The sequence below is a fragment of the Muntiacus reevesi genome, chromosome 5, assembly GCF_963930625.1.
Source record: "Muntiacus reevesi chromosome 5, mMunRee1.1, whole genome shotgun sequence".
Taxonomy (NCBI): Eukaryota; Metazoa; Chordata; class Mammalia; order Artiodactyla; family Cervidae; genus Muntiacus; species Muntiacus reevesi.
This window is the reverse complement of record NC_089253.1, coordinates 43,322,366-43,339,232: the sequence shown is the minus strand read 5'-3', so window position 1 is coordinate 43,339,232 and position 16,867 is coordinate 43,322,366. Positions and strand designations below refer to the sequence as shown.

The following is a 16,867-nucleotide window of genomic DNA, read 5'->3' as shown; positions in this document are numbered from 1 at the left end:
TTTTTGAGGCCTATGTCAGAGGATCCCCATGGACCCCCACAGATACCCCTGTTGAGATTGAGAGGCCATTGCTTTGACCCATTGTGATTCTTCACCAGCACCTTCTTTCCCCCTTACTACCGGTGATCTTGGTTTTATACATATGCTAAATTGCCAACTGATTTTTGAGAAGAGTTCATTATAGCATATGCTGGTGATTGTGTTGTAGATGCCATGAATTTTTATGCAAGATAAGTTCTCTTTCTTAAAAATTACATTTGTAAAGTAGTAAAGAGCAAAATTTTAAAAAGAATAAAGTAGCTTTATCAAATCTGAACTTTTTGCCAAATTGGCCTCAGGTTCCTTTCCTTTGTCCAGAGATAACCACCATTTTACATTGATGTTAAAATTTGCTTGTTTCATTCTGAAATGAGTCTGATCATTAGAGCAGACTTTTGAAATCTTCCATAATCTGTGTGTTTGGTGTAAGTGCTAAACTGTTCGAGCATTTTGTGTGACAGATGTACTTGTAATAGGGGGTTTAATAATCCTGTATGTTTTGAAACATTTTGGTTCCAATTTAACCAAATGGAACTGGTTCATCTAGTCTTCTGTTTTAAGAAGACCTTTCACATCAGGGAAGCATAATGATAGTTCCTGCTATGAGAAACCTTGAGAGTAAGTATCATCAGATGCCAGGTCTTAGTTTCATGGGGCTTTTGTTTCGCACTGTTTCTGTGGAATTGGTCTTGGTTCTTTTAAAGTCAGTTCTAATCACTATGCTGCCTGTTGAGACACCGTTTCTTTGATCCATTTTTGGATCAACTACGTTTTTAGATTATCTACTGTTTTACATTTTCCAGTTTTCTTTTCTCAATGATTTCATAATTGTATGACTTTGAGGGGAGTAATGAATTGATGTTTATCAGTTTAGGGGGAAGTTATTTATGATTTAGATCATAAGATGTTTCAAGAAATCCCTTTAAATTGGCTAACTTTCAGTATGTTTCATAGTTTACTTGAATTAATGATTTTTCTTTTCCCATATTGTTGTACTTACAAATATTCCCTTTGCAGTATTTTTTTAACTTTAACATATTTCATGCCATGTGTTAACTTTATATATATCTTGAAGCATTAAAAAATTTCCTTATCTTCACTAGCAATTTAATGTTTAAAAAAATTACACCCATGTGTTAACTTTATATATATCTTGAAGCATTAAAAAATTTCCTTATCTTCACTAGCAATTTAATGTTTAAAAAAATTACATTCTGCTATATCAGGTTTTAATTAAAAAAAAAACAGGTCCATCTAGCTATGAGACAGGAGTTCTGACACCACTGATGGGTGAAGAGTGACCTGGTGGGGCTCTTTTCTGGGACACCTTGACAGCAGCCATCAGGAAATTTTAAAATGGTAGCACCCTTTGGCCCAGAAAACCCAGCTTTAAAGGATCTCCTCAGATTGTGCATAAAGGTTGACATATAGGTATGCATTTTATAGGGTTGTGTATAGAAGTTAAAGTAATGGAAAAACTCTTTATCTTTAGCACTAGGCAGTGGTTAAACCATGCTGTGTCTTGAAGGTGAAATTCTGTGCATGATTAACAATTATGAATTGATGGAAAATGCTCATAATAGAAGTGGAAAAGCAACTTAACAGAACAGTATATGCACCATGATTCCAACTTTAATAGAAAGAAACTGGGAAAAAGAGCTTGGGAAAATGACAAGAAAAAATATATACCACAGTATTCAAACTGGTAATATTTGAATAATAGAATTTGAGCAAGAAGTTACCTTTTTTATTTTGGGAAGGTCTTTCAGATCCTTGTACACAGAAATTTTTGGAACCTAGATTTTAAAGTCTGAAAGTCAAAAAATGTTTAATGCATGTTAAAATAGCCTACTTTAGTTGCTTCAACAACTAATAAACTGATAAACTTATTTGAGTTTTAAAAGCTATGCCTGGGTCATGCAGGTTCTTTGTCACTTGTGTGTAAGTGACGTTGAAGGTGCCGGAAGCATCGAAGCTCTCCCAAGTGACCGCTTTGTGGCTCTGTGATCACAAACTCATTTTCTTCAGCATGTGATCCAGGTAGCCGTTTGGGTCTTCAGTTAGGGATGTGTTCCTCATTTTGTTTCTGCATTTTTTTTTTTCAGATATCCTTTATGTTCTATGTGTATTGTTATTTGACACATCAAATTATTCTTAATTGTAAGTTAATTCTTTTTTTAACATTGTTGACTGGCTCTTACCCTTTTTTCTTTTTTGAGTTTATTTTATTCATTTATTTCTGGCCCTGCGGGGTCTTTGTTGCTGCAAGGGCTTTTCTCCAGTTGCAGGGAGCCTGGGCGCTCGGGTTTCTCACTGCAGGGGCTTCTCTGGCGGAGCGCGGGCTCCAGGTGCAGGAGCTCCAGGAGTTGCCGCACACAGGCTCAGTAGCTGCAGCTCTAGAGCACGGGCTGAGTGGTTGTGGTGCATGCGCTTATTTCCTCTGCGGCCGTGGGATCTTCCAGATCAGGGACCAAACCCCTGTCTCCTGCACTGGCAGGCAGACGCTTTACCACTGAGCCACCAGGGAAGCCCGTAAGTTAATTCTTCATAATATCCAGAGAGATTAAATAGAGAAATTGTATATTTCAGTTGAAATTGAATATCAGTTTCAAGAGAAATTGAAATGATTTTCCTGTGTGATCAGCAGTCTGTAAAGGCAGTCCCGTTGGTGCTGTTTGAGGGACCGTGGGGTGGAGATTAGGGGCCACACTCAGCTGGATCCCCAGGGCGCTGGTTAGAATTCCCACCGCAGGGACCTCTCTTTTCAGCATCCTATCTGCCATGGCTTGCTTACTTACTTATGTGTGTTGAATATGAAATAAAGGTGTTATTTTCATTTTCTTTGATATTTTGCTTATGTAAGTATCTCTGTTACCTCCTAAATTAAATTATGACAGATATGTTTATTATAAAGCGCTTCTGCCACACGACAAAAAGCGTGGGTTTCAGACTTCTCTGGAGTCCTCCAGTGTTCCTGGGGTTTTGGTAAATGAGCTGTTGTATTTCTGCTGCCATTTTTGTGGCCTGTCAGGGTTTCATCTGATTGTCACACACACACACAAAATCATCAATGGTTTCCTTCCTCCCACTAGAGCATGTTGAGCACGAGGCTACAGAAAATATAAGAGATGAAGGATTTCCAGGTTGTGGGCCTGTTTCTGGCCAGGCCGGCCTGCCTGTCTTCTTCGGGAGTCCAAGGATAAACTTTGAATTGAGTTACACAGCGTAGAACAGTAGCTCATCTGTTTGCTCTCGCTGTGAACTGAGCCTTGGAGAGTATGTGACAGGAAGGAAAACTAGGGCTTTTAGCTGATGTCATGCCGGTCCTGTTGCTTGGCAGCCAGACGCCCGTGGTGGCCAGGACTGGACGTGGCGGGCCCTCGTGATGGAAGGTGGAGGCTGCTGGGCCAGCCTGTCTCTGAGTCTGCCTTTTCTCCTGTCTTTCTGGGCTCCCTGAACTGAGGTGCACAGCCAGCTTGCCTCCTGGGAAGTTCAGTTCAGTCCAGTCACTCAGTCATGTCTGACTCTTTGTGACTCCATGGACTGCAGCACGCCAGGCCTCCCTGTCCATCACCAACGCCCGGAGTCTGCTCAAACTCATGTCCATCGGGTCGGTGATGCCATCCAACCATCTTGTCCTCTGTCGTCCCCTTCTCCACCTGCCTTCAATCTTTCCCAGCATCAGGGTCTTTTCCAGTCAGTCAGTTCGTCACATCAGGTGGCCAAAGTATTGGAGCTTCAGCTTCAGCGTCAGTCCTTCCAATGAATATTTAGGACTGATATTCTGAATATCAGACTCCTGGGAAAATAGTCCCTTATAGAGGCTCCCAGATACTGCGTGATTGCTTTTCTTTAAATAAGCTGTTGAAAATATTCTTTAAAATGACTTATTTACATCTGTGAAATGTTTATGTGGAAGCACATTCCAATTTACTTGGTTCTGAAAAAATCATTACGTAGGAAAAAAGTTCTTTTTTTTTTCCCCTAAAACACCTTTATTGAGATACAGTTCACATATCATATAACTCACCCACTTAAATGATAGATTCAGTGGTTTTTAGTGTATGGTTTTGAATATGTCCATGGGTTTATGCAGCCATCACCACAATCAATTTTAGAGCATTTCCTCACCTCAAAAGGAAACCCAGGCCCCTTCAGACCCCTTTTACCCTCGCCCTAGGCACCCACTCTATAGGTTTCCTGTTCTGGGCCTTGCGTATGAATAGAATCATAGTATGTGGTCTTTTGTGCTAGCTTCTTTCGTGGAGCATGTTTTTAAGGTTCATCTGTGTTGTAGCATGTGTGTCCGGACTTCACTCCTTTTTTAAAAATTAGGTAAAATGTACATGGTGGTGGTGTTCAGTCACCCAGTCACGTGTGACTCTTTGCAACCCCATGGACCGCAGCACACCTGGCTTCCCTGTCTTTCACCATCTCTGGGAGTTTGCTCAAACTCATGTCCATTGAGTCGGTGATGCCATCCAACCATCTTGTCGTCTGTCGTCCCCTTATAACATTTACCATCTTAGCCATTTTTACGTGTAGAGTTTAGTGGCATTAAGTCAGTCAATTGTTGTTCAACTGTCACCACCATTCATCACAAGAATGTTTTCATCTTCCTAAACTGAACCTTCGTGCCTGTTAAACACGGACTCCTGACCCAGCCGGTGACCCCTATTTGAAATTCATTTGTTGCTGTTGTTCAGTCGTTAAGTCTTGTCCGACTCTTTTGCTGCCCTGTGGACTGTAGACTCCTCTGCCGTGGAGAGGAGCTAGGCTCCTCCGTTCGTGGAATTCTCCAGGCAAGAATGCTGGAGTGGGTTGCCATTTCTTCTCCAGGGGATCTTCCCAACCCAGGGATCGAACCCGTGACTCCTGCCACTCCAGATCTGTTTCAGCTATGTTTTGTGTTTCCTGGAAGGTGATATGTCCTGTTGATGTCTAGCCCTGCTGACTCCTTGATTTTAGCCCTGTGAGACCTGTTTTCAGGCATCTGACCTCCGGAACTGTAAGACAATGAATGTGTGCTGTTTAAAGCCACAAAGTTTGTGGTCATGTGTGACCACAGGAGCAGTCATTTGTCTTACGCAAGGCTTCTGCAGACCCGTTCTGACGTCATGCTCCTGTGACCCCCGGGGGTGCCCAGACCTGCCGTGTGTCCGGCGTGGTGTGCGGCGCCCTCCAGGCCTGTCTCCCACCTCTCTCAGCGTCAGAGTGAAACCCCGAACTCGCGCCCGACGCCTGCCTTCCTCCTGGCTCGGCCACCTCCTTCCTTGCACCTCCACTTCGTCCTGCGTGCGATGCGGGCAGCCCAGCGGCCGCCCTGAGGTTGTCGGGAGGCTGAGATGGTCCCGCCGTGTCGGATACTCGGAGCATCGCAGTCCCCGGGCTCCGTGACCCTGCCTGCTGCGGTGACTACATTGACCGAGCAGTGGATTTTTGTGAGTCAGAGAGCTTTAGCGCTGTGCCCGAGGTCTCACAGTGCAGAACTGGGATTTGAAACCCTGGCTCCCTGACCCGGAAGCCTGTGGTTTTTCCCTTAAATGACGCCCGCCCTCAGGAGAAAGGGACTGTCCCTGGGGGAGCTTTCAGTCTCAATTAGATAGCCGGGACTAACCCGGCAGCCTGTTAGAGGACAGTGTAGGATGGTCAGTTATGATGTAACGGGGAGGAGACCGGTGAAGGAAGAGTGCCACGGGCCTTGTAGTTTTCAGAAGGTGTCTAGCGTCTTCCCTTGGGGGCTGTGGGCCTGGAGAATTGAAGCTAGACATGACCCCTGCCTTCAAGGAGCTAGCAAGAAGATAGCAAAAGCTTCCTGAGGAGCATGGACTTCAGCTTGGTTTTAAATAGTAGGTAGGTAGATAGAGAAGAGTGAGGAGTTTTGACTGGAAGAACAGGAGTCAGTGGGTGAGGTGGCAGGTGGTATCCGTTAGTGTTGGGCTTAGCTGCTTGTGACAGAGGACCCCAGAGCCACAGTGGCTTAAAACACCTAGAAATTCGCCTCCCTCTTGCAGGGAAGAGGCCCGGGAGTCACCAGGCTGAGCCGGTGCGGCAGCTTCCCGGGCTCAGTGGGGACATGCACTCCTCGCGGCTGATGGCCGCGCCGTTCCTGGGATGTGGCCCTTAACCTCATGGTTTAAGAAGTCGCTACAGCTCTGGCCACGTGTGCTAGTCAGGATCCCGGCAAGAAAATGGGAACAACACTTAACTTCCGCAAACCTAGAGCATTTAATATAGGAAATTGGGTGAACAGGTGGAGGAGAACCAGAAAAGCAAATAAGGGAGCACAAGTGAGTACGATGAGGAGCACTGCGTGTGCAGGGGCAGACTCCTGGGGCTGGGGAAACGAGGGAAGAGTGATCAGAACCTGGGAGCTGAGAGGAGGGGCCCGCAGAGTTGGGACCCTGACCTCCGAGGGCATTGCTAGGCTGTGGGGGCCCTGACCTCTGGGCTGGTACCCTGGGGGGACCACAAGATGGTGCTGGGGTTGCCCAAAGAAGTGAGCACGGGAGCGGGCGGGTTGGTACCACAGCACGTGGGCAGGTCTGCCTGCCGCCAGAACCTGGTGACGCGGGAGCCGCTGCTCACGGAGGGGTGTCCCCGAAGACGCCAGCATCATCGCAGAACCGACCTGGCAGCTGGTGCACACCGCAGGATGGACGGGGCAGGGGCCCAGCCTGTGAGCGGGTCCGGCGCTGGTTTCAGACCCTTCCTTTGCGCGCTCTGTGCTGGCACTTGGCCTCACAGGCCTGGACGGCTGCAGAGGCAGCTGCTAAGTACAGTCCCGATGCGAGGCAGGCTGCCCCCGGGCACGGCCCAGCCTCTCTAACCCAGGAAGGGCAGAGACCTCGGGAGCGGAGCTGGGCACGACTCTGGGCCACCGTTCGTGCAGCAGCGGTAACACCTCCAGATAAAAACTTCTCCCAGTTGTCGCTCTCCTCCACACAAACGGAACTTTCTCTCTTGGACTGGTTCTTGGTGGTACCTCCCACTGTGTGCCGTGACCCCTGTCTGGGCGAGTGATGGTTCAGTTGTGGCTTGTGCTTCAGCCTCTCCTGGGGAGCATAGTTTCCCTGGACTGTTGGTGGATAGGACAGGGAGAGAGGCAGCTGGCTCTGGACTGGGGGCTGCTGTTCGAGAAAGCCGTGCTGCAACTGGCTCATAACTTTGTCTCCAGAAGTCGCACAGGTTCAGCATTGCTGTGTGATGCAGCTGCATCTGACGGGCAGGTGTAGGCCAGGGTTCGCTGAGCATCTGGTTTAGACACTGTCCTGCGATTTTGCAATCTCTCTTATAGTTTTGTGTCTGCTTGCTTCCCTGGAGTGGAAGTTTCTCGAGGCAGTTGTGTTATCTGAGCTTCCAGCATCGTGCTTCGCTTAGGTGATAGCTCTTCGCGATCTGTTGACTGGACTCTGAAGCCTGCTACAGTTGAGGTGCCTGGGGTCTTGAGTTCCTAACTGCACAGTGGTTTGTGTTCCTTCATTTAAGTCTCCAGTATCTTCACTAACTAATCATTTCCGACCCAGGCAGGTGATTAGTCCCCAAGGCTACACTTTCCTGTTAAGTGTCCCTTGTAACGTGTTCCTTGTCTGCGGTAGTCAGTCTGCGGTAGCCTTGTGTGTGGTAGTCAGTTGGTTTTGTTGAGATCTCCCCTTGCCTCTGAGAGCTCCAATAATTCTTAATGTTGCAAGTTGTTTGAAACAGCTGTTAGTCAAATCTGGTTGAGAAGGGGTGGATCTTGCAACTTCAAGTGGAAAGCCCGGCGGGGGGGTGGGGGGGGGTGGGGAATGGCTCCAAGATTTTAACTCAGCAGTGATGGGAACAGGATGGAAATTTGGGGTCACAGATGAACATGGACTGGAAGGGATACATCTGAGATACCCCTACCCCCAGTTTCCAGGGCTGAGGAGGGTCTCCTTGCCCCTCTCTTAGGCAGATGCTACATGCAATTAAAAGCCGTTCTAATGAGGTGGATGAACCTGCAGCCTGTTATACAGAGTGAAGTGAGGCAGGAAGAGAGAGACAAATACTGTATATTAACACATATATATGGAATTTAGGAAGATGGTACTGATGGTCCTACGTGCAGGGCAGCGAAGGAGACACAGCCGTAAATAACAGACTTTTGGCTTCAGTGGGAGAAGGTGAGGGTGGGATGATTTGAGAAAAGAACATTGAAACATATACATTACCATATATAAAACAGCTGACCAGTGCACGTTCAATGCATGAAGCAGGGCACCTAAAGCCGGTGCTCTGGAACAGTCTAGAGGGATGGGGTGGGGTTCCGAATGCGGGGGTGGGGGGCACAGGGATGCCTGTGGCCAATTCATGTCGCTGTATGTCAAAAGCTATCACTATGTTATAAAGTAATTCTCCTCCAATTAAAATAAATATCCTTCAGTTAAAATAAATTAAAAAAAACCCAAAACCTCCCTCGTGGCTGTCCTAGAAGGACCGATGGGGAGTTTGCACGTGGAACTGATCTGAGGACTGTGGAGTTCACCTGTGTTCCGCGTGCCCTGAGAGACTGAATGGAGACTCAGGCGGGCCAGGTGTCGTGGGCGGGGGCCGACCTCCTGCCCGCAGCTACTCCAGAAGAGCGGCCTGGCTCGCCACGGGTTCTGCTGCTCACGGTGCTCTCGTTTCCAACAGAGGTGGCCTCAGCAACATGTTGTTCCAGTGCTCCTTGCCCGACACCCTGGCCTCCGTCGGAGACGAGCCTCGGAAGGTGCTCCTGCGGCTGTACGGGGCGATCCTGAAGATGGTGAGTCCCTTGGCTGCTCGGGGCGGGGGGCCTGGCCACGGTTCTCATCCCTTGGCCTGATTACCCGGGAGGAGATTTAAGACGTGTTAGTGGTGTTGTGGGAATTATTTAAAAACGCGGCTTTTATTGTAATCAGGCTGCACCCCTGAGTTTTTCCCTTTATTATTCCAAGTGAATTCTGTCTTACTATTTGTTAGCAACTAGTACAAGTACCACTTTTATGTCCAGAAAAAGTACAGTGTTGGTCGAATCTGTAATAGTGCTTTGATGACGCCTGGATTTTCCCCACACTGGAATTTTCAGCTCAGACTTAGGTTGTAAGGTTCCAGTGTGGGGAAGGTATGGTTTGTTTAGCATCGTCAGAAAGGGGCTACAGGATCACCCCAGTGCAAAGGAACAGGCTCAGTGAAGCTGAGTTTAGTAAGTACGTCCCTTTGAGATTTATTTTAAAACTTCGAGTTTGTTAGATTTTTAACCTTTCTGAATTTTTATATGACTTAAATAATTGAATCTAACATTCAGTTAAAGTACCTTATTTGTTGAATTGTCTTAACCAATTATATCCCAAATGTCTGGATTAAAAAAAAAAAACCTATACATGAATTTATCATTTTACTGAACACACATATAAATGTGTGTATATTGCAATGGCAGAATTTTTATATCCATTTAAATCTTCCTCGGAAGGGCCCGTTTTGATCCTCATGAAATGGAAAATTAGATTTCTCACTTAGTTTTTTTTTTCTAAGACTAGTCTCTCTCAGCTCAGTCTAAAAAGCAGGTCATGTCCATTACCTGTGATAATTGATTATATGTTTGGAAATAATAAAGTTGCCATTCTGGGTGTTGACTCACTTAAAAAGTTGTCATGATGTGACCAAACCTTCCCATTGGGTAGCTTCCCCTTAGGCTTGTCAGGCTCAGAGGGTGAGGGTCTGAGGTTGGAAACCAGCCCCGCACATCTGAGGAAGCCTGATCTGCCGTGGAGGTGGGTTCTCACAGTGACTGACACCCGGCTCTGCCCGCTGACCCTGTGGTTCAGTTTTTTTATTTAATCAAGTTGCAGTCTCAGAGAAGTTCTTGAAATACTCAATTTACGTCCTTTTGGTCTTTTAATGAAATCAACTTTCAGCCATTTTCCCCCCGAGGACTTTCTGTAACAGTGAAGTCCCATTTCGGCTCATTTGTTTTGTATGCTTTCATTTAAGCAACACTTTAAAAATACCTTAATGTCCACCTCCTGGAATCGCAGGCAGTAAGACTGTTACTTACCTCTGATTCCTGAGGCTCCTGTTTTAACTTAAATAGGAGCGTGTTCAGCGTGCACTGTCTGCTCCCCCTGGGCCAGATGGGGTCCCGGAGCCCTGTCCAGAGGGGGTGATACACTGATCCATGCTGTCCAGACGCCGGTCACCAGCCTCCTGTGGCCATTAGGTGCGCTTGAAATGTGGCACGGGCAGCCATGGAATGGAGTTTTAAACTTTATTTAATTTTATTTCGTTTAAATGGACACGGTCCCGTGTAGTTGGTGACTGCTGTGTTGGCCAGCACGGCTCTAGAACGTGCCATGTTAAGGATGGGCAACTTAGAGAAAGCCAGCTGCAACATAGCCCGTGCACCCCGAAATTTTCTTTTCCCCAAATAAATAAAGATTCATCATCTGTAGTTAATATCTACCTTTTTTGAAATTTTAGCAGTCTAGAATTATTACATTACAGTACTTAAGTGCAATAGACATGTCTGGAAATAGAATTTAACAGAATTCTCTGTCCCTATTTATTTTTAGAGGGAAAGAAAGATTATTGGGTAACTCAATAGAAAAATAGAGAATAATGGACGCCACTTAAAATGAATTTGACTTTTTACTGAGCTAATGGATCAGAGCATGTTCTACACGCAGTTCTAACGGGGGAGGTGGGGGCAGCACTCTGCATTTAGCTTCTCAGTTCTATTTTTACTAGGCTGTCAGTTTCCATTCCTAAAACTGCATCTGCTGATGAAGCACAGAAGCTATGCTTGAAAGCACACGGGTAGAGAGGGAAACAGGTTGCTCACGAGATGGGTACTGAGCAAGCGTCTGACGGCCTCACAATTGACTCATGAGACAACAGGCTTGCTTTTGTTAGAAAAAGACCTGTTCCTTTGCTTTCTAGGTGGGGTTCGGTGTTAATTACTTAATTACTCAAGTTCAAGTACACTTTTGATTGAGCCCCTAGTTCAAGTACACTTTTTTGGTTGAAGTATGAACTTAGTAAAAACTGTGAAACCTATAGCCTCAAATATTTTTGGTTCCCACGTTCTGGGCTTGGCAGGGGCTCTTGCTGCCAGTTAAGAGTTTCAGATGTTAATGGCCCTTGCCAACTGCTGGCCATTGAACACTTGGGCAGCACGAGGAGGGAGAGAAACTCAGGGTCTCTGAGCAGGGACTTCTGTGTAAGGGAGGAGGAGTGGGGAGCAGGGGTGGAGACTCAGCGGGCAGTAGGATATCATCCAAGTGCAGCGCCATGTGCTTTAAAGGCTGGGCTTTCACGGCATGGGGCCAGGATTTTACCACAAATGTGAGTTCTTCCTCTCCTCTTATTTTCAAGTCAGATTTTAAAATGTCTGTTACTTATTTTGTTGCTGGGTCATATTGCTGATCACCTCTTTGTGGTGAATCTGGCCTCCTATGGGAGGAGGGGTATTTATAGTCTACAGGTTATATTCCCATCATAACTAAAAAAATGGCCAGAATTGATAGTAACTTGTCAGGATTTGCATTCATTAAGAGATGTGGCTGAGCAAATATGAAACCCGAATAATAAGTCACATTACTTTCATGAATGCATGGATTAAAGACAGAAATATCATACAACACATACGTCATGCTTGCCTTATTTTTTGCTCTGCCTTAGAGGAAAGCACACACACGTCCCTATACATGTGTGTGCATTTATGGTATTTCCTGCATTGGCCATATAAATGCAGTTTTCACATCCTTCAAGCTGGGTTTTAGAATAAGCTCCTTCCTTGAAACATGACAAATCATGACAGCATGTGATGATCAGCTTATGTAGTATTTTCTCAATGTTTAGCTGTTTGGCTTAATAACATGAGAGCCTGGTTGAGTTTCACACGTCCCTTCTTTCCCTTTCTCCTCCTTGTTTTCAGCTCTGGGACTTTTTACCTCTGTGAGAATCAAATATTCAATAGTACTTTTAAAATTTGCATTTACAGTCATTCACAAGTAACTTGGTTTAAAATAATTAGTTGCTTCTCGACTTTCTCATTCTTCCTCTTGGTATTGTGAGATGTCTGACCTTGTTTCCATAGCAGCCCTGAGATGCTCTCTGGTGCATCTCACCATGGGCTAAACAATAGACGGCCAAGGTGAAGCCTCCCGGCATGTTTAAGGCCGACAGTTCTGTCCCCACACAGCTGTCTCTGCCAGCCCCCTTTTCTCCATGAGATGAATCAGAAGCAGACTTCCCAGCTGCACCCTGGAGGTTCTGTTCAGGATTCGTGTTAATTTTAGGGGCGCATGAAAGTCCTGCATTGGACAAGAGGAAAATGGGCCCTTTTGAGAATGAAACAAGATCAGACACACACAGCTTGAAAAACTGGCACAGCACACAATATTGTTTGTAGGAGATTATTAAACATAAAAATACTGGTCTGATCTTCAAACAGTGTAGGTCAGTGGAATGTAGTGTCTATTTCCCATGGGCCAGCTCTAACTTTAATGAAAAGGAGGTTATCCTCCTTAGCTGGATAGACGATGGAAACTGAAATTAACCGTAAAATCGACCATAACTAAAGCAGGTAGGATAGCTGGGTAGAAGCCTTGAGAAGTCCTGGTTTAGTCTTTGCCATTGTGGGAAGAGGTATAATTGCTAGAAGAGAGCTTGAACTGATGACGTCAGCTGCCAATGTAACATGATTTTTTTTCCTTTCTGGTTTCTGGGAAGGAACATGCGCTCTGCATCGTCCAGCAGCAGCCTTTTCCCAGAAGCGAGTTTGGCTGATTACAAATAACCAGTTTGCTTATTTATCATGAATTGTGGAAGACACAAATGTCAGTACGTATTGTTCCTTCAATGTGACCTGTGCCAGTGGGTGGAAGTCTCAGGAGGCTTTGTCCCCGCCTCCGTCAGAACAGTGACTGTGTGGAGCCGGCCCCTTCTCTGCATGAATGGAGAGGTTCGGCCTGGCCTTTCCCAGCGGCCTCACAGGCCTGGACATTTGTAACACACCCTAGGTCTCTTGAGTGTTGTCTGGGGAACTTTTGTTTTTGTTCTCTGAGTAATAGAAGGCTAATACTCGTGCTTGTTGGAGTACTAACCATAATAAAATGAGAGGCATCAAGGCACAACGCAGATATGTCTCAGGGACTCAAAGAGCACTGTCTGGGGCAGAGTCTTTTTTGAATCCAGAAAACCCAAAGTCACCGCCCCTGTCTTAACCCCAGCTTAATTGAAAATTCAGGCACGATAAAGTCCGGAGCCGCCCACAGGTAGTCAGCAGTAAACCGCTGGCCCCCCCGAGAAGCTACCTGCGAGCAGCACTTGGCTCTGGAGCCGAGACGGGGTGGCCGCCCCACTTCACACAGAGCCCAGCCCAGTCCCCAGTGGCTGGGCGCACGTTCCCGCCGGATGAACACGGCGCATTGGATTTTTTTTTTCTCATTGTTTTAGATCATTGTGACCTAATTTACTCTACGTTTAAAAACTCCCCTTCTGTGTTGAGCATGGTGTAATTATATCTCTTGTAAAGCAGTCAAAACCTTCCTCCCGGAAGTGAAGCATCTTTCTAGTATTGCGTGCTCCCATTTGGTCTCACTTGGCATTTCTTCCATGAATCCTCTCCAAAGGCAGTTGCCAAATTACCCCCTACCGTGGTACCACCTTCCATACCTGCTTTGGTGCCTTCTTTTGATAACGGAATAAACCACAGGCTACTTTGTCTAATTTTGACATATGAAAGTGTCTTTTGTCTTGCTGGTCTTAAATGTGTGGGGTTTACAGCATGAAGCCAGGACACACGTCTGGCCCCTGGAACGCTGGTGTGACTGCAGCCCGCCCCCTGGGAAGGAGTGTCCTGTGTTGGGTGGCGTGAGGGGCGTGGGGAATGTACGACTTTAGCTGTATATGCATGTGTTCTCTGCTGCAGGCTGCCCCTGCGATCGTGCCTGGAGCACTCTGGTTTCCAGGTGACAGACACGGTTCACGGTATAGTATGAGTCCTCCGAAGTGGGAGCCTTCTCTACAGCTTTCGTTTCTTTCTTTCAGTTCTTGGTTTCAAGAAATGTTTTTAAAAAAGCAAAGTTGTAATGCTTTTGTTAAGTAGCACCAGCTACAGTTTGTGCTTTGCTTAAGAAGCTACAGTAATTGAGATTTCAGAATGCCATATATTTGAATATATCACTTTGGGGTGTTTTTTTTTTTCAGTCCCAGGCAAATCAGATCCCTTTCTTCTGTTTCCTCAGTAGAAAATGACAAACATTTAGTAATTATAGATGTTTATGGGCCTCAGCTTGAAAATTCACTTCTAGTATGCAGCTGCTGCTTCTCTCATGCCATTTTCAGCCTTCAGGAAATGCCACGTACATGCTGATAGTGTGGTTGGAGTTGGAAACTTCCTTCTCTGCTCTTATCATGTAGTGTCCTTCTCCCCACCCCGGGCCTTTACGGAGCTCAGCAGTGCTGCTCTGACGTGGGAGGACACACAGGATCTGTTCCTGGGAACGTGCTGCCTGCAAGTCCACCTTGGGGTGCTCGTGCCGGAGGAACCCGAAGCCGTCAGAGTCCGGGGCGGCAGGGCACCTGGGATCGGCCCTCAGCTTTGAGAAAGCCACCTTCTTTACCCGGCCTTGCACCCACCTGTCTCCCTCCTAGTTCAGGTCTGCCTGGAGCCTTTTAGAAGTTCTAGTCTCCTCTCCATATTCGTCACATCATCTGGTTTTGCAGAGTTCAGTGGGATCAGACTGTTTTAGATAGGTCCTTGAGTAGATGGAACACACTCTAGAGACTCCAGAGAAATGTTGGAAATCTTTATCCATTTCAATTCTCACTCTCCCTGTGTGTTCACTAGATCATCACACAAGCTATACTTAGGCCACTTCATTGTGAGGTGTCACATTTTAATGTGTTCTGTAAAATATTTTCAGAAAATGGCGGAAGAAACCATAAGAGCAATAAATGCAGAATGTTTTCGCAGAAATCAGGAAGCAGTAAGGTTAGGGTCCATGACACTGAGGAGAAAACATACTGCAGAAGGTTCCTGAAGAGCCCCATCCCTGCTGTGCATTCCTGCCGCCTTGGCCCACGGGGGTGGCAGCAGGTGTAGCCCCGACACTGAGAACCTCTTCTCTCCGCTGAGTCACCCTCAGAACCAGGGGCAGGCGGGCAGGAAGCCCAGGGTGGACCCTGGTAGCCCGGGGTCCCTCGGGGCGCAGTTCAGCAGGAGACCCTCTGGTTAGTGGAGAGAGGGAGGGTTTCCCAGACCGAGTCTTAGATGCCCTAGGAGCTGAGTCTAGCTAACATTTGGCTTATTCTTTCTTAATTACTCGTTTATGGATCCCAAAGCTCTTTTATTAAAAGGCTGCAGCCAACTTAATCTTTTGTTTTATACCAGCCTTTAAAAGAGACAATAGGTGAATGATCCTTGCCCTTATTGTGTGTAGATTCCCGTTTGTATCTTTTTATCTCTATAGCCACCATCATATTTAACATGGTAAAATATCTGTAATTGATGATTTGATTTTAAACAGCATTTCCAGCTTAGTATACTAGTGATGACGTGTCACTCTTCTTTCTCAGCTGGTTCATCAGTTTTCCCCTACCTACCCCACAAGCAGCTAATGCAGTAGTGGGTCTTTAAATGCACTGTGAAGATAAATGTTTCAGGTTTTACACATGATATTGAAGTAGCTATATGCCCCTCTATTTATACACAGACCAGGGAAAATCCAGATGCTGCTTTTGTTCATCCAGCAAATGTGGCTTTATTAAAGTAGTTTAATCATTAAACTAGTTCCCTCATCATTAGCAGAATCTTTTATTAACAACTGCCCAAGCAATGAGAGTTTATTTGGCTTAAACAAATGTAAAGAAATAACCCTGTTATAGTGTGGAATATTAGGTAACTTACTTTCTTCTTAGTCTTTAAAGTATGAAATCCTTTAAATGAAATTTCGTCAGAAGAGTAACATTTGAAACCTTGTACCAAATATATTTCCTGTAGAAATAGCATACCTTTAAATACTTTCTAAGTATAGGTGTATGTAAAGTGAAAAGTCAGAGTCCAGTTTGGTCTCATCTTATTACCTAGCCAATAGTGTTTAGGTGTTTAGGAATTTAGGTTTTAAATTTAGAGGTGCTTGGCCAACCAAAATTCTGTTTCAGCTTTTAAATTCTTCTATGATTTTAAAACAAAATGTAAACCACACCCCCTTTTTTTATTACTATCCCGTTAGCCTGTTTCCTACAGCAGAGCTGATGAATACTTAGATTATAATGAATACTTGTAGATTCTCTTGAAAACCAAGCCCAAACTAGGAAGAAGAGAACAAGAAAGATGGCAGGAAACCGGTGACAGTGTATTTTTATTATCATTGGATATCTTCTCTCTTTGTAGCATACAATTCACTTATTTAAGTGTACAATTCAGGAGTTTTTAGTTTATTCCTAAAGTTGGGTATCTTCTTTAGCATATCTGGTACATTCTGACTTCTTAGGTTTCAGTGTTTATTTTAAAAAACATTTTATTATGGAGAATTTCAGATGTATATAGAAGTAGACTAGAAGAGCGTAGCGAACCCCAGGTGCCCAATATCTGTGTCTCTGCCCAGCTTTCTTTCGTCTTTACCCTCGCTTGTTCTCTAGGGTTCTTCCAGATTTCATAGTATTTCTCGCATGCAGGTTTCAGTCTGTGCTCAGGTAAGCTGATTTTAAACACATGACCACAACAGTGTCGAAAATGAAAATTTTAAAACAATTATTTAATATTAAATAATGAGTTAGTGTCCATATTTCTAATAAATGTTAAAACTCACCTTTATTTTATAACTTAATGAAAGCTAAT

At 45.3% G+C, this 16,867-nt stretch overlaps 1 protein-coding gene across 4 annotated transcripts in view; it reads left to right on the top strand.

Annotated features, from left to right (window-relative positions):
• CHKA (choline kinase alpha) overlaps positions 1–16,867 on the top strand; it is a 57,016-nt gene that overhangs the window by 15,280 nt on the left and 24,869 nt on the right. For 3 of the 4 annotated variants that reach the window (XM_065937916.1, XM_065937917.1, XM_065937918.1), the window contains exon 2: positions 8,695–8,806. In XM_065937916.1, coding sequence (XP_065793988.1) covers positions 8,695–8,806 — 112 coding nt within the window. Of the gene's footprint in view, positions 1–5,873; positions 5,893–8,694; positions 8,807–16,867 lie in introns of those variants that run through there. The other variant, XM_065937920.1, reaches the window with a different exon arrangement.